This window comes from Protopterus annectens, chromosome 10.part0 (genome assembly GCF_019279795.1).
Source record: "Protopterus annectens isolate FY-2018-M chromosome 10.part0, PAN1.0, whole genome shotgun sequence".
Classification (NCBI taxonomy): Eukaryota; Metazoa; Chordata; order Ceratodontiformes; family Protopteridae; genus Protopterus; species Protopterus annectens.
Window position 1 is genome coordinate 1,272,138,150 of NC_056744.1, and position 24,890 is coordinate 1,272,163,039.

At 38.8% G+C, this 24,890-nt stretch overlaps 1 protein-coding gene across 2 annotated transcripts in view; it reads left to right on the forward strand.

Annotated features, from left to right (window-relative positions):
- LOC122813577 (BMP/retinoic acid-inducible neural-specific protein 3-like) overlaps nt 1-24,890 on the forward strand; it is a 1,515,308-nt gene that overhangs the window by 1,037,177 nt on the left and 453,241 nt on the right. For both annotated transcript variants that reach the window (XM_044085972.1, XM_044085973.1), the window contains exon 5: nt 8,445-8,635. In XM_044085972.1, the coding sequence (XP_043941907.1) occupies nt 8,445-8,635 (191 nt within the window). The remainder of the gene's footprint in view (nt 1-8,444; nt 8,636-24,890) is intronic.

Here is a 24,890-nt window from a genome sequence, read left to right on the forward strand (position 1 = left end):
ATTGTACAGCTGTCATAGATCCTTAGAGGTGTGAATATAACTTTGATAGACAATAGGCAGAGAACTTGTATTTTTCTGATACAAAAGAAGATAAAGATAGTGTGGACACTATCATTAGGTAAGCAGTTTAGCCAGTATTCATTTTTCCTGGATGGTTAGTCATCAGAAGGTCAATTTCTGTACAGCTGCTGGAGATGGAGTTTGGCTGGTCATTTCAATGATCAGTTAAGAAAAAGGCTTAAGTCAGCTAAGAAGTTGACAAAGTAATGTTTGAGGGAGGGAAGGAAGATTATATTATAGTCACCTGGGTTTCATATGTTCATTTTCTTTTAAACAATAGTATATATAAAAGTTATTGTGTTAGTGAAGACCAGTTTGGATTCAGATTGTGGCAAAAGCCATTTGAATCTGAATGTTTTAGTTTGGTGTAGTTTAAGAATAACACAGACTGGGGCACCCTCATTTGAGGAGTAGAACTTTGCTACACGTATAAAGTTTAAATACTCCTTACATAGTATCATGTATCCTCTTCTAACTTCAGTTGTTGGATGGCAATTATGTTACATCTGAAAAAAAGTAGTTTTATTTTTATTGCTGAAGATTTTTAACTGTGCTTCACAGAAAGAACCAACATAAGTTTGGTTTATAATAGCCAAGCATGAATTTGTCCAAGCTTGTTCTTAATGTAACAAAGCCAGTAGTTACTTATGCATGCGTAATGCTTTATGGTTTGGGAGGAAGGATTAATGCTTACTGGAATGTACAATGACAAAGTAATAAAATAAAGATTATTGCATTACAGTAGTAACAGCATAAATTGTAGAATAGTACAATGCAACAGTACTGTGCCACAGGGCAAGCCACTGTGTAGTGTAAACATTAGTCCCAGATAATGGCCATTGTCAGTATGACACCCCAATCCCATGTGCAAAATGGAAAAAAGGGGGTTATGAATGGATGGAGTGACAATGCAAAACTGTACCAAAAGAAATAACACTGATAGCTGGTTTCTCTAATTCCGAGAAAGAATTAGGCTGAAAGGAATGCAGAACATCTTTGTAATGAATGAGCAACTAGGAAAATGCTACTGCTATATGAATTACACAGGTAAAGGGAGTAACGATAAAATAAAATAATATAAAATATAATGTATATGCAGAGGTGTATTATTTGCAGCATGCTTGTGAATAATTTAATAATAATCATTTTATAATGGAAATGAAAATTTGTCACAAGTTGTAAGTGGGATTTCGGTAGTATAGAGATAAAGCTGCTTTTTTTAATGTTATTTGAAGTTAGTTTATTTCTGAAGTATTGGTTCATAGGTAGGTACTAGGCTATTGGCCCTAGGGCCTATATAAGCCTAGCCAAATGGTACCCTGGCTTTTGCCACCCAAGAAAATTATTTTCCTGTGCCCCTGTCGAGCAGAGCCACAGAAGTTATCCCCGGGAGTGAATTTCCTATCTCCCATCCAATCATCAAGATTTTTCTTGAAGAGTGCTAATGAGGAGCTTTGTTTCATATAGATAGGTAGTTTGTTCCAGAGCATGGGAAGTCTCTGAGATAGGAATCTATCCCTCCAGCATGTTCTGTTTACGGTGGTGACAAGGTTTAGGTCCCTAGAGCGTGTAGCTCGGAGGGATTGGGATTTCTTTACGTGGAACATGTCCAACAGCTTTGGGCTTGACATAGCTTTGTATGTTAGGCAGAGATCACCTCGGGGTAGACGATATGCGACAGAATAAAGCTGGAGATTTTTGAGATGGTCTGCGTAGGGCATCTGTTTGAGGCCGGTAATCCTCTTTGTGAGGTATTTCTGTGGCCTTTCCAGTTGTTGTAGATGTCTTGTGAGGTACATACCAAAAGGGGTGTTGTACTCTATAATGGGTCTAATGAGTGATGAGAAGAGGGGAACAATAACCTCTTTTTTCCTGTATGAGAAACCTTTTGTGATGAGGTGTGCCACATAAAAGGATTTCCTGACTGCTGTGGCAATGTGATTAAGGTCTCTTATCACACTTTCAGTGTTAAGTAGACTACCGCCTATGTGATAGTTCATGGGTACAGAGTTTTTACCAAAAGAGATGACAAGACATTAATTTGTACATTTCAGAGTGCTTCTGTATGGTGACTTAGACTGCTGAATATATTAGGAATTAAGTGGTTAAATTCCTCTTAAAAAGGCATAACATACTGGCTAGACTAAAAGTAGGAAAGCTGGGGAATAGGAATGGGGAAAGCAAAGCAGACTGACAAATGGCCATCAGCGAAAGCCAGTCTACACATGCAAACACATGTTAGAGCATGGGCAACTCTGACGCACATTAAAGGTTATTATCCTAAGATTTTAATTTTTTTCATGACAGGAGTTCACTCAACTACACAAACTGAGATTTGCTTGAATTAATAGCAGGGTAGTTCCACAACCTGTTTGGAACAATTTAAGCAGAATGATTGTTTATGATCCATCTGATCTAATACATGACAGACAATGCAGGATCACAGCCTATAGGATCATTCTCATCCATGTTTGTTGCAACTCAGATCTCAAACTGCTTCTAAGGCTCTTCATGTGGAGATCATATCTTTCAAAAAATATTCCTCTTTAAGTAGCCACTGTCAGACATTGTCTGGTCTCTCAACTACAGTAGAGACTTCGCTCGATTTTTTGCTCATCATTTCATTGTTGCAGTTCTGTCTGCAGTAAGTACCCTTGCTCCTATGAGGAAGCAAAGCATAAACTATTTGACTGTCGATTTCAGCACAGTCAAGAGCATCAAAACCCCAGTGCCTTCAATCAAAGAAACATGTGTGCTCATCTTTTATGGAATCAGAATGCTAAACCAACATAATGTGCATTTGCTAAAAAGCAATCCAACAGTAAAATATGTATACTTTGAAAAGCAGAAATGGCTGCCACTTAGTGATCACAGTGTTTTTGGCAAAATAACAAAAAAGTTAAAATAAGCATGGTTTGACATTGACTCCCCAGGGACAGCATTCTTCTCCACTGTAGGAACTGTACAAAACCAACATTATTGATAACTTAGTTTTATGTGGCTTTTCAGCTAACAAGGTCATAAGTGACCTGTGTGGAGAAGACATTAGCAGGCATTTCTCCACTTTGTGCTGGCTTTCTTCCTTTGTTCTCTTCACTGTACCACACTGAGAAGTTTCAGATCGACATCTACAAACACATAACATTCACACATGCTTCACTCGCAAGTCCCTCAGACTGTTTCACAACCGCTACTCCTTCTTTAAATTAGTTTATTTATTAACAGGCCCATCATGGAAGGAACGGCATCCATAGCATGGGGGCAATCAGTCATGTCCCCTTTACAAATGGGATGTGCTAGCACACGTATCAGTACCTAAAAAATATTTGCATTTCACAACTTCCTCTCTAAAATACTTTAAAAATGATTATTACTAGAACTGTATTGCTTGGGAGAGTATCACTTATGCCTAAAAGATTATCAGCATAAATCTAAAGCTAGAAAATATATTAATACTACCCTAACCTAGTTTGAAAATTATATACACTGTGAAAAACAGATATAAGCCTTGCTGTTTCAGATGTGTTTTGCATGGTTACCATAGGAGTCTGTGTTCCAGTCAAACTGAACTCAGTAGTGAAGGCTGTGCCTTTTGCTTATTCACTAGCTGCCTTGATTGGACAGACTTATAATGTGAAATGCAGTAGCTTAATCTTAGACTCCTACTGTCAGGACTACCACAGGGTGCAGCCTTTTCACTGCTTCTTTTTTCCTCCTATGCCAATAATAATAAAACACTGTTCAGAAAACAAGGTACTGCAATATAACGCACTATTCCCTCTATTTCATATACTATATCATCTCCACCATTTCATAGAATATCACGGCAGGAATAAGGATTTTAAATGCTTGAGTTAAACAGAAAGATTTGAGAAAAAAATCGTATTAATACAAAATTTATACATTCTGGATCCCCAAAAATGAAGTTAGAAAGGACACCCCTCCTACAACAGAAGGCTTTGTACGGCACAAAGTTATTGAGATGTTTTCATATTTTGCAATACCTTCAAATTCAGCTGGATAACACATTTATCATCTACATTAATAATTTAGACTTGAATAAAAACAAACCGAGAGCATTATAACACTCTCAGGGATTAACATTGTCTCAATCCCTGTAAGGAAAAAAAAATATTCTTCCTCTTGGCAAAACAACCCGACACATTGAAACCCTAATATTGTTAAGCTTTATAAAAAGAAAAAGCATTAAAAGAATGTTAGAGCCCTTGTCACTGAAATAAACAATCAAATCAGGAACTTCATAAAATCCACCAGACAAGTTTGAGGCTAAAATAGCAACCCAACTCAAAGATAATCACAAGACAATTTTCAGTTATGTTTGTAATCTCAAAAGTGCAATGCAGTATAGAACTGAGCTGATTGTGAACAATGTTACCTGCACTAAGGCTGAAGATATAGTGAACCTACTGGCCGATAAATTTAGCTCTAACTTTACCACTGTCTCCCCTCTGTCTGTACCTCAAGATATACTTCAGAGTGGCTCGCCCTCAGCTATCAGACAAGACCAAGTCCTAAAAGTGCTATCAAAAGCTAAAAATACTGCATCAGTCAGCCCAGACAATATCCCTGGATGAATCTTAAATAGCATGAAGCACGGCTTAGCCCTGCTCATAAAAAGGGTCTATAGCAGAACATCGAAGTTTTAAAACTTTGAATGTTCTAATATCGACCCGTTTTGAGCGAACGCTGAAGATAGCGAAGCTGCAGAACACTGAATTATTTCCTAGGGAACGAATTCGGTTGGCCGGTTCTCTGGCTTCGCTATTTTCAGCACTGTGGTAGAAATTTACAGATCGGGTTCAGGTAAGTGTGCAATTGTGTGGTTGTTAGGATTGGGGCACGAGTTAGGTGAGTTAGGGTTAAGGCGTGGGTTAGGTGAATTTGGGTTAGGGGCGGGTTAAGTGAGTTAGGGTTAGGGCACGGGTTAGGTGAGTTTGTGATAGTGACGGACCTTAGGGTTAGGGTTTGGGTTAAGGTAAGTGGATAGATAGCAGTGTATGTATAGTTTAGTGTAGGGTTAGTTGCAGGATTATAAGTGTATGTGTGTGTATTGATATTTTTTAGGTGTGCTTGTATTGTGTGTATGTGTTTCGGAATTGCAAATTTTTTCCTTGGGAAAAAATTTGCTGTTTTGAATGTTCGATATTATGTGGTTTAGATATTTTAGGTTTGATGAAATAGTGATTGCTATTTTCATCTTTCAATAATGTGATATAAACGCCATAAAAACAATGTACAATCTCAAGCTCCATACAGGTTTTGTACCACGTGAATTGAGAACAGCCACAGTCATTCCCCGGCATAAGTACTTACAAATCTATAAGTCTGACAAGCCTCATATGCAAAACCTTGGAAAGACCTATCATGGAATTAATCAATGAGGACATAGGGAAACTCCAAACTCTGGACCTGTCTCAGTTTGGATTCATTAAAGTCAGGTTAAGCTTGCTCAACCTGATGGATTTTTTAAAAGGTCACCAAAGCAATGGAAGAATGCAAAATGGTACACACTGCATACCTCGATGTGGCCAAAGCTTTTGACACAATTCCCCACTCAGCCATATTAGAAAATCAAAATAAACTGGCAATAAACCCCTATGTCACCCACTGGATTGCCAACTGGATCACATATAGGACACAGATAATCAAAGTAGAGGAAGTTACCTATACAAAAAGAACAATCACCACTATTGCCCTGCAGGGTCCTGTGTTGGGACCTCTCCTGGACTACTTTTCTGAAGTAAAAGACAATAAGTGTGCAGATGACTGCATGTTTGGAGCAGTCATTGAATAACCAAATGACTCAGCCATCCTGCAGGAAGATTTGTCCTAAACAAATAACTGGTACCAAAATAATGGACTGAAACTAAATTCAGAAATACATTATTGTATCCTTTCAGTAGTCATCTACCCCAGGAAACTATCACATATGCCCCTAAAAGTTGACCCATTTGTTCAGGATTTGGGAATTTATGTGGACAGTGACCTAACTTTTGACCATCATCTGTCTATTATTGTAAGAAAGTCCTATATTGCACAATTTATAAACAAAGGGATTATGTCTAGATCTAGTGATGTCATTATCCCCATTTACTCAGCCCTCATTAGACCAATCATTGAATATGATTCCCCCTTTGTCATGTAACTGTACAGATACATGCAACAACTGGAGAACCCACAGAGATACTTTACTAACATGATCCAAGGCCTAAACAACATGTCCTACATGGACCAACTCAAAGCCCTGTCACTATAATCTGTATCCTAAGTGGTGACCTGTGTCTAGCATACAAGGCATTTCTGACTCATTATTGATGGATTTACTGTGCATCAGCAAGTTAAATGGCATAATGAATATTCAGTCTAAGGATCTAAACCTATTCTGCAAATTCAACAGAATGGTTTAGAAGTGCAGGTATATCTCACAGAGAATATCACTGCTGTGGAACAGACTACCCACCCACATAAAACAAAGTTCATCCCTGTCCATATTCAAGTGCAACTTAGATCTATAGATAGGAAACAGGAAATTTACCCCAGGACTAACGCTGTACTGATAAAGGACAAAGACAGTTCCAAAATGCTTTATTCCATACACGGGTCCCCTCAAATTATTTATGGTATGATTCCAGTTATTCTCATTAGGGGTAGTATATAATTATCAACCATGGGATGGGTAATGACAACCTCTAACCAAATGGAATAGATTATTTCAAGTACAAAAAGGGAAATTGCCTAGGCTTAAAATGCCAAACAAGTGCAACTAACCTAGTACTTACCTATGAACCTATAAATCTATGAAGAATTCATCTTCACTAAATTAAACTAAGCTTAACCATGAATATAGCTGGCCTCATTCACAGCTTAGCTAACTTTCTGAATAGATCAGGACCTAGAATGTATCCATACAATAGTTCATACTGGAGGGTCATCCTTCCAGAGCATAGAGTGTCCTTTTTTAACTGACCACAATGTCTAAACTCTTTCAAAACCTGCACAGGCAGTTTAGCAATTTAATGTCATTAATTCCTCATGACTTAAGACTGAGAACTGAAGTCATCTGTTGATAGGAACCAGAATCAGTCGTGTCTCCTCCCTTATTATTTCCGGGAAGCCGTGTATAATTGCACTGCTATTAGTGAGGTTATATTTCTACTGACTAATATTCTGACTTATCTACTTGGAATGCATCCAACCATGCAGTTCTGGAAGTATCCATTTCTACTTTACACCTACATCACAAAATAAAGACTTCACTGATTGCCTTTTGCATTTTGATGGAATTAAACACTGCATGTACTAGTTGCATTGTAACTTTTTCCTTCCAAATTTTCTGACATCTTAATCTTCCCTCATTTATTTTTAGTTGTGGTACCACTCCTAGAGGTTTACAATTTGATCACATAAGAATGTTTCTTGACACCTTTTCTTTTTACTAGGATCTACCTAGCACATTGAAGCTGTTAATTAGAGTACTGATTCTGTGCTTACAGCGCTGTACTCAAAATATTCTGTCTCTCTCTTTCAGCTGCACTCAGTATTGTTTTATTGCATCTACTGCTTTCCCTTTCATTGTGCTGAAGCCTGGTGACAATTATTGACTGCTCCCTGCTTATTCAGGTTCTGTTTTGCTATTGAATATATTGTCCTACCATTTGGTATTTATGATAACTATCTTGTGATCTGCCAAATTACAGGTAGTATCACACTTTTTTTGATGTGGGCTCTGACTCCTATGGTAACTTCTATACCAGTGCTGTTTTTATATTTATCAATCTCTGTCTCATTTTAAAATGGCTTTTGTTCATAAGCTCTACCAATAAACAACTTAACAATTGTTTAGCAGATTCATTTGGTATACCTGCTTAAGTTTTAGTTATTTACAAATCAAAATAATATCAGAAGCATCAAGTGTGTATAAACTTGGACTGATTTGTGAAAAAAGATACTGAATAAAGAAGGGACTTAAGGTACTGCCTCCTGCATAGGAAACAAACTTAGTGCTGTTATAATAAGACTAGTTATTTGATTTGAGTCAGTAATGTTGTAAAATTTCTGTAATATGACACTACTATACATCATTTGCATGGAATGTTGCAATGAATTATGCTGAACCTTCTGCTAATGAGAACTGTTAATATTATAAAGCAGATAGTATGAACATTTTGTGAGCTAAACTATGTAGTTTGCATGTAGAGCTTATCTCAGATTGTGAGATCACTAAACTCAGTGGGACTATTACGATACTCATGCAGAGAATGCACCTGTTATGAAATGAGCAATAATTATTCTAACATAACAGAAGTTTGAACAATCGCTCATGTTAAATGGACTTAAATTTTGTTTGTTTCCTTTTTACTCAGGGGAAGAATCATTGACGATTTTTGTGGATAAACAACGGCTAGCTGGAAGGGCAGAGGGCAGGCATCCTGGCAGTAACTTGTCCTCAGTGACTCTGGAGACCTTGCACCAGCTGGCTGCATCTTATTTCATTGACAGGGAGAGCACACTGCGCCGACTTCATCACATTCAGATAGCAACTGCAGCCATAAAGGTAACCTTCAATTTAAAGTGCTGTCTGAAGCATTTTAATGTACTTCATAAGTCTTTCAACTGTATAGATGATGTCTGTATCACTGAACAGAGCTGATGAAAGGACAACTATGCTCTGGACACTTTATATGTTGTTCTCTCTTTGTAAATCTGACACACATGCATGCTTTGCTGTGAAACCATTTGCTGATCCTGGCATGTAATTAATATGACTGCTTAATTTCCATCTCCTCTAAAAGGATACATCATATCTTTCATATTCACATATTAGAATTATTAATACAGATAGCAAAGGCTAAGGAAGTCTAAAACATACTATTCCGAAAGTCATGTTTCTATTTGCTGTTGCACATAGTCCTAGTAATGACGTTTTTCTACAGTCATCATTTATGAAGGATAGCTAAAAAAGCATTGTATCTTAGTACTGAGAGAAAAAATGTTGCATTACATAAAGATACTCATAAGCCAGCACTGTTAGAACAGCTACGAGAAAGACATATCTCAAACAGAGATATAAAACAAAGTAGAACAAATAAAAAATGTTTCATTCAATCAAGATGATAGAGTAGTTCCAGTGAGATGCCCCAAGTTATGGATTTCCCTACATTATGATATTAGCAACAGTCCCTCACTGCTTACACTTAAACATAAATTTGATTTATATATACAGGTTAATAAATACAGAAATGAGGAAATATTTGTATCATCTATGAGTATGTTCACTGACTGTTAGTAGATGACTGGTGGAGAGAAACTGCATTCAGAAGGCAGGAGAATGTTTAAAGAGTGAACAAGAAGTATTTATTCATTGTCTGTGGAGCACTGATAAATGAACAGGCCTGATGGGCAAGCTTGCTGTGACCTGTGATTGAATAAATGCAGTGCAGCTATGCTGTATGCCATGGTCTATTTTAACATGCACTCACAAATACAAAAAAAAAAGTTACAGTAACCTGCTAGCAGACGTATTAGTGTGCTTGCATGCTTAAGTCATATAACACTGAAGTGTCAACATTTAAACTCTCATTATTCTCACTTTTGCCAAGAATCCCTGCTTCTGATCATCCATCCTTCCTTTTAACATTTTATTTTACTTTTCCTGAACTCTGTCAGGCCTCTCAGAATATTTGTCATTTCTAGATGATGCCTGTCCTTCTGTCCAACCCCATACCATGCAGTGCTTATAAATGGCTGGCAGACAGGGCCACACTGAAATGCCTTTTAAAAAGCTAATATTCTTAAAAAAGAAATAGATATTAGACATTTATCTAAGTATGATGGAGTAAATGGTGTAGGCAATGGTATAGTTAAGGATAAGGCTTCTGCATCTTTTAGCAGTGTTGTAACAATACTTAATTGTCAGTGCAGAGAATTGCATATTATTTGGAGTACCGTATGCATACAAACCACCAGATTTACTTAAGTGCAGCAGCATATAGTTTATAATTCTGTTTTTAGCTATAATCACACTGTTAAGTTTTAAAGCAGGACTAATTTGTTCAATAACACAAAATATTTTCATTTGAGTGCTGATTGTGTAATATGCCAAGAATTTAAAAACTACCCAATCACAGATTATGCTTGTTTAATTTTTGCATTGTATTTGTACTCTGGGTGTTTGTTTTTATTTGTTTAGTAAAATATAATATGTTGTTATATTTGGGAACTAACCTTAAATCCAAGGAAAAATAATAGGATGAGAATTATAATTGTCTCTTGGTATTAGAGTCGAATTAATAAATCAATAGCAAAATGCATTATAAATGATAAAATATGAATTAGGAGACAATGGGAATTATTAACAGAGTTAGACAGGTAGATAATGGGGATAAGGGAAGTTGCATTTAAGCTACTTAAAACCTTTAAAAGTATTTCATAAAACAGGTTACCCCATCCTGCAGGCTGTGTTGAACACTGCCATATTTAGAGCTCAGAGCAGAGGTGGTTAGTATGTTTACCTTAAGATTAGAACTAATATTTCGCCTTATGTTCGATAATAACATTTAAGTGGATGAACAGTTAACAATTCATTGTTTACTGCAGTGTTGGAGATTAATTATAAATGTATGTATATGCAGGCTATGTATAATAAAGCTTCTAGAAGTAAACACAAAGCAGGAATTCTTCCATTCTAATTTAGGAGAGATATAAATCAATAGAGGGCATTGTAGCTAAACAGTGAAAGAAAAATAATTGGAATGTATGATGTTTGGCAAAGTAATACTAGTATATTTGTGAGGTGTTATCTGTGCAGAGTTTCCATATTCATGTAACTTTTCTCTGATTATTCTGGTTTTCTCCCACATTCCAAAAACATTTGGTAGGTGGATGGGTGACTGTAAATTGTGCACTGATATGCCTGCTTGTACCACGTGTGTGAGAAGAACAAAGGCCTGGATATCTATTTCAGGTTTCTACTTGCTTTGTAAACTTGTGGGAGGCAACAGCTCTTCATGAGGACACTATAGCAGTCAGAAGTAACTCAACAACACTTGTTGATAAAGCAAACACGTGGGATGAAAGAATGAGCAGGTATTAGACATAGTATGTATTCATCAACAGCTTTACTGAGCTGCACTAATGAATCACATGACTCACAGCTCCATTTACTGGTGACTCCACCCGAAAGATACAGATACAGTACCATCACTGTACTATTCATGTGATCATATATACTATATCCCTCTTACATTAAAATAAAGCATTATAAATATGCACTTCTTTAAATTTAAATACATTGATTATAAACAGACTATTAATATATTATTTGTACTGTGAGATACATAACAGTGCAATGGTATTTCAACTTTTGTTTAAGGACATAATAACTTTAAACCTTTAAAGAGTTCATATACTCTATGTGTAGACACTGAAATGTATTGGCTTCCTGATCAGTCTTATAGACTTTGAACACAATATCCTGAATAGCACATTGTTGTGGATTCTCACTAGTGAGGGGATCATTCTAAACAACTTCCTTACTTTTCAAATTGTGCCATTTTGTTTAAGTAGTACTTTGATAAACACTTTCAAACTGAGAAGGTAATATTGCTTAACCTGACACAGTATTTGATGATTAGAAAACTTGAACAAATGAACTTTTTCAAGATTGTTTTGTTTAAAAAGGTATTTTCTGTTGGACCTGTATATCTGTATATCAGAAACTTGTTCTTAGTATAATCTTTGTTGTTCTACATGCCAAATCATTGTGACAGATAAATTATTTCCATGCATTAACTCTAAAATATGCATTCATCCTCCCTCTGTCTTGTTTTTGCAGTTGTGACAGTTTATCTATCCTACTATATTTTATTTGATTCACCCAACCTTTCATGAAATCTGTGATGATAGGAGATACTACCAGCCATGCCTGGAGAAATAGGGCAGTGGATTTGTGACATATGCCAGCACAGCTAGCAGGAATTTTGTAATTATACATCATTTGTATATCAATCTGATTTGTACAGATGCTTGTGCTGAAAATGTATTTGTCAGGTTTGCTTGTGTTAAAATGTATCAACAGTGTGTCTGCTGGAAGGAAAATAAATCTACATGCATTATTGTAACTGTTTAAATGTATACATTGTAACAGCATATACTGGAAGTGAATAGGTTAATCTTTAATCCACCCGACTTTGCAAAATATTCTTGAAATAAAATTACATTATGGGTTAAGCCATAAAGATGTTATCCACAGTTTTGAATGGAGCCAGAGATGCAATGTCTGTGCTAGAGAATAGGCTGTAGCTCCTGTAGGAAGAGAAGTGTTTTATGGTTTTATGACTTCTAGGGAATATGATCAAAACTCTGTCTGTGTATATGGTAACACATAGATGTTAAATTCCTGTCAGCTTATAGTGCTGGTGAAAGCATGGAAAACAGAGTCAGATGACCAGATGTGTTTAATGTCATTCTGTAAACCATTAATAATATTTAGATGTTCGTAGGAGTTTGCTTTCAACTTTCTGCATTCTGTCTTGGATCTGACAAGGATCACTCACCCACATCATTTTGCCTTGCGGTAGTAAGTAACTTAACTGGGGAACAGTAATTCTTTTAGACTATTCAGAAAAATGTAGTAAGATTAGAAGTACTGTTTTCCTTTAACTGTATGAAATGTTCCATCTGTGTTACTTTTAATATTCCCTGTGGCTGAAACTCTGGTGTTTACTGTAAATGGATATTTGCCATTTTCATGTTCTTTTATTATTTATTATTAAATATATTTAAATGTTTCATTGTGGCTGGTCCTTTTCAGAAAATATTTCAGTTTTGGGAGTATTTTGGCATATTTATTTGGTGATACCTCTGGCCACTCACACCTGAAAGCCTTGCTGTTTGGTCAACATTATCATTTGTAATAATATTCACTCAGCATAACTGGTTACCCTTTTAAGAGCCTTATAGTAACTGACTGGTGGCAGTGAATCTCTGGGCAAAGTTGGTAGAGCTGGTAATCTGTGCCAGCCTTTCTCAGATGTGTGTGTGTGTGTGTGTGTGTGTGTGTGTGTGTGTGTGTGTGTGTGTGTGTGTGTGTGTGTGTGTGTGTGTGTGTGTGTGTGTGTGTGTGTGTGTGTGTGTGTGTGTGTGTGTGTGTGTGTGTGTGTGTGTGTGTGTGTGTGTGTGTGTGTGTGTGTGTGTGTGTGTGTGTGTGTGTGTGTGTGTGTGTGTGTGTGTGTGTGTGTGTGTGTGTGTGTGTGTGTGTGTGTGTGTGTGTGTGTGTCAGCTACTTGGGGCAGGGACATGAAGCACTGGTTTCACAGTGCCATTGGGCCAGTGGGGAGCCTTATTGGGGACCTGAGGAGAGACAGATAGAGACACACAGACTCTGGGCTGAGTGTGTTCCCAGTGTGCTCTTAAGGGAAATTGTGTTTGATGCAGAGGTCTGCATCTGGAAGTACTGAATGTTTCTATTTGTATTCCAAGTGAGCTTCCCTCTCCAGCATCAGTGGTGAGGATTCAGGCTCCCTGATTACTGGCCCAGCTTGGGGATGTCACATATTAGTGAATAGTGGTGTGGATATTGAACTTCTGTACCCTGTAAGCAGTTATCAGTAAAGGTGTGCATTCTCTCAGCAGCCACACAGTGAAGATTCAGAGTTTCATCACAACAGGTTTTATTTATTTTTTGTTAGTTTAGTTTAGTTTAGTCAGGGACAGCAGGCAAAAATGTCAGCAGAGGAGTAATGTGAAATGACAAAAAAAAAATTGGCCAAGGTTTGCGAAGCCAGAGGACTGGTGTATGCCAACATGACTAAACTAGAAACTATTTCCGCTTTAGTCACAGCTCAGACCAGCATCCAGGAGGATAACCAGTTTGGTGATGGGAATTTGCAGCCCTCAATAAGAGGACAGTTCAGTTTTTCCTCAGAGGACTTAAAAATCCATCTGGAGTTAAAGAGACTGAACCTCAGCCAAACACTGGGAATTAGAATCAGCAGAGAGACTGCAGGGTTTGTAAGCTGAAGAAAATGAAAAGCTGTGTCAACATGAGAGGGAGATGCTGACTCTTCACCTGGGTCATGGAGGTAATGGGAAAGGGAATAACTGAACCCCAGAAGCAATAAAGGTCAGGAAATTTCTTCCACAATTTACAGAGGATGATAATTTTGATAGTTTTATTCATATATTTGAAATTGTATGTAAACAGAATAATGTTGAAAAGGGATCTGGGTACGGTTCATGACCCCCTTACTCCATTGTAAAGCTGTAACTGCTGTTTCTAAATTGTCTGATATTGATTGTTTAAACTATGACAAAGTCAAGAAATGTTTACTTGAATGTTTTAAGTTAACACCTGAAGTTTACAGAAAAAGGTTTTATGAGCATAGACGCACAGCAGATGGATGTATGTGTGATTATATTGCTGAGTTAAGCATTTATTTTCATAGGTGGGTGAGTGGGTGTCAGGTCACTTTTGAAGGGCTGGCAGACATTTTGTTGAGGGAGCAAACCTTTAGCACTTTTCCTGAGTACATGAGAATCTGGTTGGCCGACCGACAGTGCAACTCTGCAGATGAGCTGGAGAAAAAGAGGGATCTCTACTTAGCAAGCAGGACATCATTGCACAAGAAGGGGATACCCAGTGCTGCATATGGATATAAGGGAACCCATGGTGGGCAGTCTAAACCACTGCAACAAAGTCTGCCAGTAACAGAGGAAGCCACTAGTTCAGGTGCACAGCCAGGATCAAGAGTTAAATGTTTTAAATGTAACCAGTGGGGCCATGTAGCATATAGATGTCCAAGGAGGCAAGGTGGGGAACAAAAGGTGGGGGAGCCAGCAAGTGGGAATAACAGTATACCAGTGACAAGTTGTCTGGAGACAACAGGGGTACCAAACTATCACAAGAGGTTATATCCTATCTTAGTGGATGGAAAACAGGTCACTCATAAGAAAGACACAGCCTCTGACATAATCATTGTGAATCTTGCAGTGGTTAAAGAGGAAGAGTACTTGCTTGGGCAGTCCACTGCAGTCAGACCATTAAGAGAGACCCCTTTTCAAATGCCTTTGGTCAAAGTTCACCTTGACTGGGAGGGTGGAAAAGGAAGCAAGCAAGTAGGTGTGTTTGAAGATATCCCTGCAGACGTCTTGATAGGGAATGATTTTGATAATGCAGTATGTTGTTTGCATGCAGTTACATGCAGTCAGGCTTGGAGATAGAGATGTGGATCTGGTAGCTTGAGGGAGGCACAGACAGACCTCATACCTTAAGCCAGGGCTAGTGAAGTGGTTATTTCATGGAGGGAGCTACCCTGTAGCAGTGAGCCTGAAGGTGAGGCACAGCTGCTGGTAAGCACTGATGTTCCATTGGACAGAGTAACTGCAAGGACAGAGGTGAGTGGTAGTACCCAGGCTGATAGTGAGGCACTGCTTTCAGAGGATACCAGATTTCCTGTGGAAGGAGAGCTGGGAAGAGTCACAAAAGTAGAACTGAGACAGGCTCACTAAGAGGCTTGAGGGGGCTAGCTAGGGGGGGCACCTAATTCTCAAGGAAAAGAGGAATCTGTATACTGAAACAAAGGGTTACTGTATAGAGAGTGGACCCCTCAGGGAGGGCTAGAGGGTGAGGTAATAGAGCCTACCATCTGGCACTTCTAGCCATAGCCCATGACATTTCTTTTGCAGGTCATATAGGCATAAAGTATACCAAGATACATATTATGGAGACATTTTATTGACCTGGGATTGCAAGGGATGTAACAGGGTACTGCAGGAATTGAGAACAATGCCAAAAAGTAGGCAGGGCAGGACACAAGGTTAAAGCTTCTTTGGGGACTTGGGCTTTGATTGAGGAGCCATTTCAGAGGGTCGATATGGATATTGTGGGGTCTCTGAATACCCCAAGCTCCACAGAGAAGAAGTATATCCTAGTGGTAGTAGATTATGGTACTAGATATCCTGAGGCAGTGGCTCTGTCCTCCATTGAGGCACAAAAGGTGGCAAATGCTTTTGTTAGAGATTTTCAACAGGGTAGGCTTCCCAAGAGAAATACTGACTGACAGAGGTGCCGGTTTCATGCCAGACCTGCTGGCTTGTCTGGAGAAGCATTGTGGAAGCACCAAAAGACCACCCCTTACCATCCCAAGACTAATGGTCTTGAGGAGAGGCTAAACTCTACACTAAAGACCATGATACGGGCATTTGCAGACCAGTTTAAGAGAGAGTGGGACAAATATATGCTCCATCTGCTATGTGCTTACAGAGAGTTACCCCATGTGCTTACAGAGAGTTACCCCAGGAATCCACAGGTTTTTCACCCTTGAGTTGCTGTACGGACATAGGGTGAGAAGACTTTTAGATTTGATTTGAGATGAGTGGGAGGGTGAGTATGAATCCCACAAGGATTCTGTTGTGGCATATGTCCTATATCTCAGGGCAAGGCTCATGGAGCTCATGGGCTTGGCCCAGGAGAACCTGTCAGGAGCCCAAAAGCAAAAAAAGGTCTGGTATGACAGAAATGCTTGAGCCAGAGAGTATGCTGTGGGGCTTTAGGTGATAGTTTTCATTCCTGTCAGACACAATAAGCTGCAGTAAGCTTAAGAAGGACCCTTCAAAGTATTAAAGGAGGTCAGTGATGTTAACTAAATGGTAGAACTGCTAGGCAGGAGGCAGGGGCACAAAATGTACCATGTTAACATGATGAAACCTAACCATGACAGGGAGGCCCTGGTGCTAAGTATTTGCAGTAAGAGACAGGAGGAGTCTGAGGGGGATCTAATCCCAAGTTGCTATGGTGGAGCCTAGGGTTGCAGGCATATGGTATGACAGTGCAGCTCTGTAGTGGGGTCAGCAATGCCAAGGCAGATAAAATCTCAGGACAGGGTATGGGGTAATGTATTCCCAGGTAGCCTCATTCTTCTCAAGCAGCATTTCCCAAGGGGTATTTGAAAAACTTGCTTGAGTCTTCAAAGGGGGGAGAGGTGTGATGATAGGAAGTACTGCAAGCCATGCCAGGAGAAACAGGGCAGTGGATTAGCATGTGCCAGAACAGCTAACTGAAATTTTGTAAATAATTATATGTCATTTGTATAGCAAACTGATTTGTACAGATGTGTGGGCTGGAAATGTATCTGTGAGGTTTTTTCGGGTTAAAATGTATCAACAGTGTAACCTGCTAGAAGAAAAAGAAATGTACATGCATTATTATAACTGTTTAAATGTATACATTGTAACAGAATATACTAAAAGCTAAGAGGTTAATCTTAATCCACCTGACTTTGCAAGACATTCTTGAAATTAAATTACTTTATGGGTTAAGCCATAAAAATATCATCCCACAATTTTGAATGGAGTCAGAGTTCCATTGTATGTGCTAGAAAATAGGTTGTAGCTCCTGTAGGAAGATTAGAAGTGTTTTATGATTTTATGACTTCAAGGGGATCTTCTGTGTGTATGATAACAAATAGGTGCTAAAATCCTGTCAGCTTCTAGTGTTGGTGATAGCATGAGAAACAGAGTCAGATGACCAGATGTGTGTGATGTCATTCTGTAAGCCAGAAATAACAACTTAAGTATTCACACTCTTCTGTATGGAATTAAAATATTGCACAGCCTCAAAACTCTTAGAGCTAGCAGACTGGCAATGGAAGATGTATAAGCAAGTCACCAACCCTTGATGATGGCAGATGTACTGGTTTTATTGGAGAAATTAAGGGGTGCCATTGTGACTCTTCTACTGGCCTTTATATAGCTATTATTATTGATGGTTATTCAGCGGCTTTGTGTAACTCTGTCTGTTCCTTCTATTTTCAGATAGAAAACAGTAACATTAAATCCAAATTGCATCCTGAGAAGCAGTTTTCAGACTCCCAAACTTATCACATCATACACATGTTAAACCTAATCCTGTACTGGATGTCTTAATATAATGCTACTTCTCATCTACTGCCACATTCTGCTAGAGTTGTTCCCTTTGCTGTCAATGAAATGCAACAGAAAAGTTTGCCAACTGCAAAAAGAAATGTTTTCTAACTGGACTTAACCAGTATCCTTTTCTAAACTCCACACATATTTAAATTAAAACAAACTGCAGTGAAACAAAAGCAAGTGACAAAAAAAGAACTTAGGTATGAAAAATACCAAACAAGAAATCTAAAATGGTTATGGTCACAGATAATTTTTATATATTAGTCCACACAGATTAAGCCTTATGCTGTTTGGCTTACCTTAAACAAAAATGTTGCTTCTGAGATCCTCCCACATTTCAGACAGGGTAAATTCTTTTGCAGTCATATAAGACATGACAAATGTTTGCTAACTAGCACTAACCCTGAACTTTTTTAAAAATTCAATAAAAAAATAAATTTAATATAAAACAATAAACTTTAGTAGAACAACTGCAATTAATCAAGAACAAAATACAATAAGAAATTTAAGCATGCAAGTATTAAAACAAGAAATCCAAAATGGTCGGGGAGCAGCTTTACCTGTCATCTCCCACAGGACAAAAGCAGATAGATGTAAAGGAACAGCCATCAGAACAGAAAGATATGATCTTTGATGTGTCACAGAAGTTAGTCCTGAGCCAGCTGCCTTCCAATATGTGTGTCTACAACATGACACTCTACCTAAATAGTAGAATCAAATATTTTGTGGGTTATACCAGTTTTAAAGAAGTGTTGATGGAGGGATCAGATTTAAAAGAGGTCTGAATACATTGTTGGTTTGGACAATGAAATTGTACCTTTATTTTATCTCAAGAAATATGGAGTATGGCATTTCTGAAGTGATAACCAATAGTTAAGTTTCAACACATCAGATAGGAGAAGGATTTAGATTATTAGCAGTAAAAAAGTTTTACAACAATGGTTATCAAAATGCTAAACTGGATAAAATGATGGAAAGGTTCAAAGAATAGGCATATGATTGTCCTCTTTAATGTTTCAGTTAGAGTGCTCTATCCATTTCTGGAAACCATATTAAAAACATATCACTTATGGAGGGGGTACAGGGAAAAGCCACATGGTCTAGGAATCAAAACTGGTTCCATATCATGAAGAACTTTTGAGGAATTGGGTTGCACTGCCTGAAAGAAAAGAAGAGATGGGGAGATAAGATATGAACTCATAAAGTAGTTATGAAGAAATAAGAGAGCAGAGCTGAAATGATAGGATACAATAAAGATTCGAAGTAAATTACCAAGTAAGGGATCTTAATTAAGCCTGTACATGAGTCTGTACTCTATTTAATTTGTCCATTAATTTATTAATTATTCCAGCCATTTATTTGTTTATTTATTTATTGCTGATTTTACTAATCTGTGTAGGATTAAATAAATTGATAGTGGCAGTCTGTGGAGTAGAAAAACTGACAATCGTGTATGACATAAAAATTCAAATGACGTCAGCCACTGAGACCTGAAAACTGCAGTAGTATTATTGCTAATCTAAATCACAGATTTAATATTATTAAAAATACAAACTGTAACATATGCACGTATACCAAGTGAAGTAGTTCTGCATAGATAAGAATTTCAAATTATAGAAGAAGATAGGAAAAAAGAGGGGAACATACTAAAATAGCAAAGTAAGAAAATAATGAAATTGTGCAAACAACAAGACATATATACAAAATGAAATATTAATATTTCTGGCACTTTGGAGTTGTGTACTGGTAATTGTTTAACTAATTTTATATCATTGATGGCTGACTTCAGAGTTGTGCACTGTTATTTTTGCTTCACTGTATAGTTTTTCAGATCTCTGCTGAAGGTGTTGGTTTTCCATACCCACCCTCCCTATTCCTGTCTTGTTGTGGCTTTTGCAGTTGCCCGCCCCCACGGTAGATTTGATCTGGGACACTCCCCCTAGTCCCATCTCTTTACCTCATTCTACCTAATAGACTCCTTCTGCACTTGTTTTTAGTCATTTTTAATTTAATTGCATTTTTTTAAACTGTTTGGTCTAACATTGCTACATACTCAAGTGTGCTAGCTTGCACTGCATTTGAATTTTTATTGCTGTTCTAGCTACTTTTCTGTATATATATATATATATATATATATATATATATATATATATATATATATATATATATATATATATTATATATGTGTATATATATATATATATATATATATATATATATATATATATATATATATATATATATATATATATATATATATATACACAAATACCTTTCCTGTAACTAGTGTAGTCCAGATTCAGATTTGCTGTATCCAGGACTGTATGTAAGCTTCTGAGCCCCCCCCCCAAGCTTTCTGTTTTGGAGGGAAGCCTTCTAGCTTATCAGTGGGAGTGGTAAGCACTAGGTAACCTATCTACCACATAAGGAGTGGTTCTGACCCAGAAATTGTAGTTATTGGACGTTTGGGCAGTTTTTCCATCTCTCTCAACTTTCTGATTTAAAAGCCCACATTTGCACTTGTTTCCCCCTTTCCTGTAACTAGTTTAGTCCAGATACAGATTCTTAGTTTTAGTACTTGAATTTGCTTATCAGTGATCAGCACTTGTTCAGAACTTGTAAGCACTAAATAACCTACTAATTACTACAGCACTCAACCTTCCTCATTACCTATAGGAAAACAGTTTTGGTACTTACTTTCCTCACTTGCTTAGAGAAAAACAGCTCTTGTACTCACTTTCCTCACTTATCTAGAGGAAAATAGTTTTTTTATTCAGGCATGTCCAATGGTCAGCTCCCAGTGTTCTCTCCTGTCTATCTGATGAATCTGGGCATCTTGGGGCAATGTAGAAATTGCCTTATGTACACAGAAAACCCTCTCCTCCTACCACCCAACACTACAACCTGTGAGAGATGCACTTATCTAGCCAAACTGGAGGTAAAGCTCTCTCCAATCAAGACTGAACTTGGCAGTCAAGAGGAGAAGGTAAACATTTGCACCACACCACACTCATCACATAGTCTCACTAAATCTACACCACCAAAATCCACACATAGTAACACAAAAACATTTGTGGAGGCTCTCAGTAATAATCTGTCTAAGCAACAGAGACCCCCAAAGCAGAAACGCAAGCAACCTCCATCCCCCAACACAACCCAAATGACACATAGCCCGCAGACGCAGTGTGCCACTCAACCAGCCAATAAGGCAAAACAATGTACCCAACACACTAGTCATAGGTGACTCTATATTCAGGCACACTGATGTCCCACTCACCAGGCTAAACAAGGAGAAGGCTACTGTCAGCTGCCTGTCGGGTTCCAGGATCCACCACAAAACCCACGCACTCAGGTCACTCCACAACAAGTACAAATATGACTTTGTCATTGTCCATGTTGGTGTGAATGACCTGAGATGTACCTCCCTGGACTACATGAAAAGAGACATGGAAGAGCTCTCCAATCTTGTAGCCCAGGCAGGTATGAACCTAGCCCTGAGTAGCATTCTGCCATCACCCAGAATGATGCCGCAGTACAAGGACAAAATGATTGACTTCAAAAATTGGCTAAGCTTCTGGTGCCATTCTAAAGGGATCCAGTATCTGTCTGCCTGGGATGACATGGTCAACAGACCTCGATGCTTTGCCAGAGATGGCCTGCACCTGTCACCCCTGGGATTCCGGATACTGGCTAAGGTTCTTGCCGCCCCTATAGTGCCTATTTTAGGCAAGGTTCAAATGACAAATTTGCCACCGTAACAGGAACAGGCAAGCAAAAACTGAGGGTGATGCTACTCAATGCTAGAAGTCTAAATCTCAAAATGCACTCACTCGAGGCACTCCTTAAAATGGAGAACATCGATATCTGTGCAGTGACTGAGACCTGGTTCAAGGCTCCAGAGAGCACCCCTGCACTACCAGGCTATAACTCATACCACACTTTTCAGCCATGTAACCTGGACCAGAACACCAAAGGCGGAGGTGTGTCCATATTCATTAAGGATATCTACACCTCCAGGCTAGTTGCTCAGCATAATGCAGCCGAGGTTATCCAAGTGCAACTAACTCCGATCGCAACTAACTGCAATCCAAATTGTAGCTTGCTACAGATCACCCACCATGCCCCAGGATTCCCAATCCTCTTTTTTTGATGTACTGGAAAATATTAGGGTTCAACCAAACACCCTAATAATGGGCGATTTCAACTACCCCACCATTAACTGGGAAAACTACTCATGTACCAACTCCTTTGCTCAACGCTTTCTGGAATTCATAAACTCCAATGCCCTGAATCAACTTATCCACTCCCCCACCAGGGGCAACAATATCTTCGATCTAGTCATTACCAATATGAGTGACCAGTGTTCCACACCTGAAGTCAAGCCCTCATTGGTCCGATCCGACCATAAGCTAATTACCCTAGATATCCACATCCTGCCCCCACCCCCACCCCCATTAAGGAAACCATGGTAAGAAAATTCTCCAAAGCCAACTTCATGCTTCTTAAGACAAAAGTGGTGAACTTCATGACACCCATGCAGATGGACAATACAGTTACGACTACTGAATCCTACACAATTGCACTTTATAAGCACTTACATGAGTGCATGGATCGTGCTATCCCAAACAGAACCAAGACACTATCCTCCAAACAAAGGAAGCCAATCTGGTGGTCCCCTGCCATAAACAAACTGTACAACAGAAGGAAGAAACTGTTGCAAAAGAGAGTAAAATCCCATGAGTGGAGGAGCTCCCTGGTCAGCTTCAGTAAGAAGCTGCGATCCCTGATAAAATCCTCCAAAGCTAGTTACGAAAACAAAATCGCCACTGATTCTAAAGACAACCACACAGTATTCTATAGCTATGTCAAGAATCTCAATGGCAACACTCAGATCTGCTCTGAGTTACAGCACAATGGCACTAAATATACAGACCCAACTGATATTGCCAACATCCTGGCAGATAGGTTCAGTGCTAACTTTACCCCCTCTCACCCCTTAAAGAGCCCATGTCTATACCGGAAGAATGCAAAGTTCCTGTAATCACAGCTGCACAGGTAAAAATCACACTCTCAAAAGCCAAGAACACAGCATCCATGGAACCAGAAAATATCCCAGACTGCATTCTACATGAACTACAGAACAAACTGGCACCCCACCTAAGTACCATGTTCAATCATAGCCTCACCTCAGGCTTTGTGCCTACTGAATGGCGCACAGCGACGGTTATCCCACTCCACAAGGGGGGAGCCACCACGGACTCCATGAACTACCATCACATTAGCCTGATGAGCCTGGTCTGCAAGGCCATGGAACGTATCATCATGGAACTTATAAACAAAGACATTGGTAATCTCCAAACTCTGGACCCCACCCAGTTCAGGTTTGTAAAAGGCAGATCATGTCTCCTAAACCTGATAGACTTCTTTGAAGCAGTCACCAAAGCCGTAGACAAGGGTAAGGTGGCTCACACAGCCTATCTAGATCTTGCCAAGGCTTTCGACACCATCCCCCACTCTAAAATTATAGATAAACTCACTAAGCTAGGTATAAATCCCTATGTCACAAGATGGGTTGCCAACTGGCTCATTGACAGAACCCACACTGTGAAAGTAGCAGACTTCAAATCCGACTTCAGAACAGTGACAAGTGGAGTACCACAGGGTTCAGTCCTGGGTCCTCTCCTGTTTGGTATCTACTTCTCTGAAGTACAGGCTACCACAGAAGGTCTTTAGCTAACGAAGTTCGCAGATGACTGCAAACTAGGAGCCATAATCGAAACTCCTAACGATGTGGACATCCTACAAAAGGGCCTCACTGAGACAGATGCCTGGTGTCAAAGCCATGGCCTCAAGCTCAATGCCAAAAAGTGCATTGTCATCCCCTTTGGTAAAAACTCTGTACCCATGAACTACAACATAAGTGGTAGTATACTTAACACCGAAAGTGTGATAAGAGACCTTGGGACACAGGTGGACAGTAGTCTCTCCTTTGATAATCACATTGCCACAGTAGTCAGAAAATCCTTCTACGTGGCACACCTCATCACAAAAGGTTTCTCATCCAGAAAAAAAGAGGTCATTGTTCCCCTCTACTCAACACTCATTAGACCCATTATAGAGTTCAACGCCCCTTTTGGTGTGTACCTCACAAGACATCTACAACAACTGGAAAGGCCGCAGAAATACTTCACAAAGAGGATTACCGGCCTCAATCAGATGCCCTACACAGACCATCTCAAAATACACCAGCTTTACTCCATCGCATATCGCCTACTCAGAGGTGATCTCTGCCTAACATACAAAGCTATGTCAAACCCAGAGCTGTTGGACATTCTCCACTTAAACAAATCCAAATCCCTCTGAGCTACACGCTCTAGAGACCTAAACCTTGTCACCACAATAAACAGAACATACCGGAGGCTTAGATTCCTATCCCAGAGACTTCCCATACCCTGGAATAAACTACCTATCTATATCAAACAAAGCTCCTCATTAGCACTCTTCAAGAAAAATCTTGATGATTGAATGGGAAATAGTAAATTCACCCCGGGGATCACCTCTGTGGCTCTGCTCAACAGTGGCACAGGAAAATAATTTTCTTGGGTGGCAAAAGCCAGGCTACCATTTTGGCTGGGCCTGTATAGGCCCCAGGGTCAATAGCGTAGTACCTACCTATGAACATATGAACAAATAACTATATCTGATTGTATAAGCAGGGTAAATATATATTCAGGGTACAACATAATTAGAATAAAGGAGATATACTGAAGTAAACAGAATGAAACAGTGTAAAATACAAGAAGGAGAAATATAGTGGAAAGAGAAGTAAATAAAAAGAAAAACAGAATATTTTAAAAGATAAAATACACAGAGAGAAGCTGACT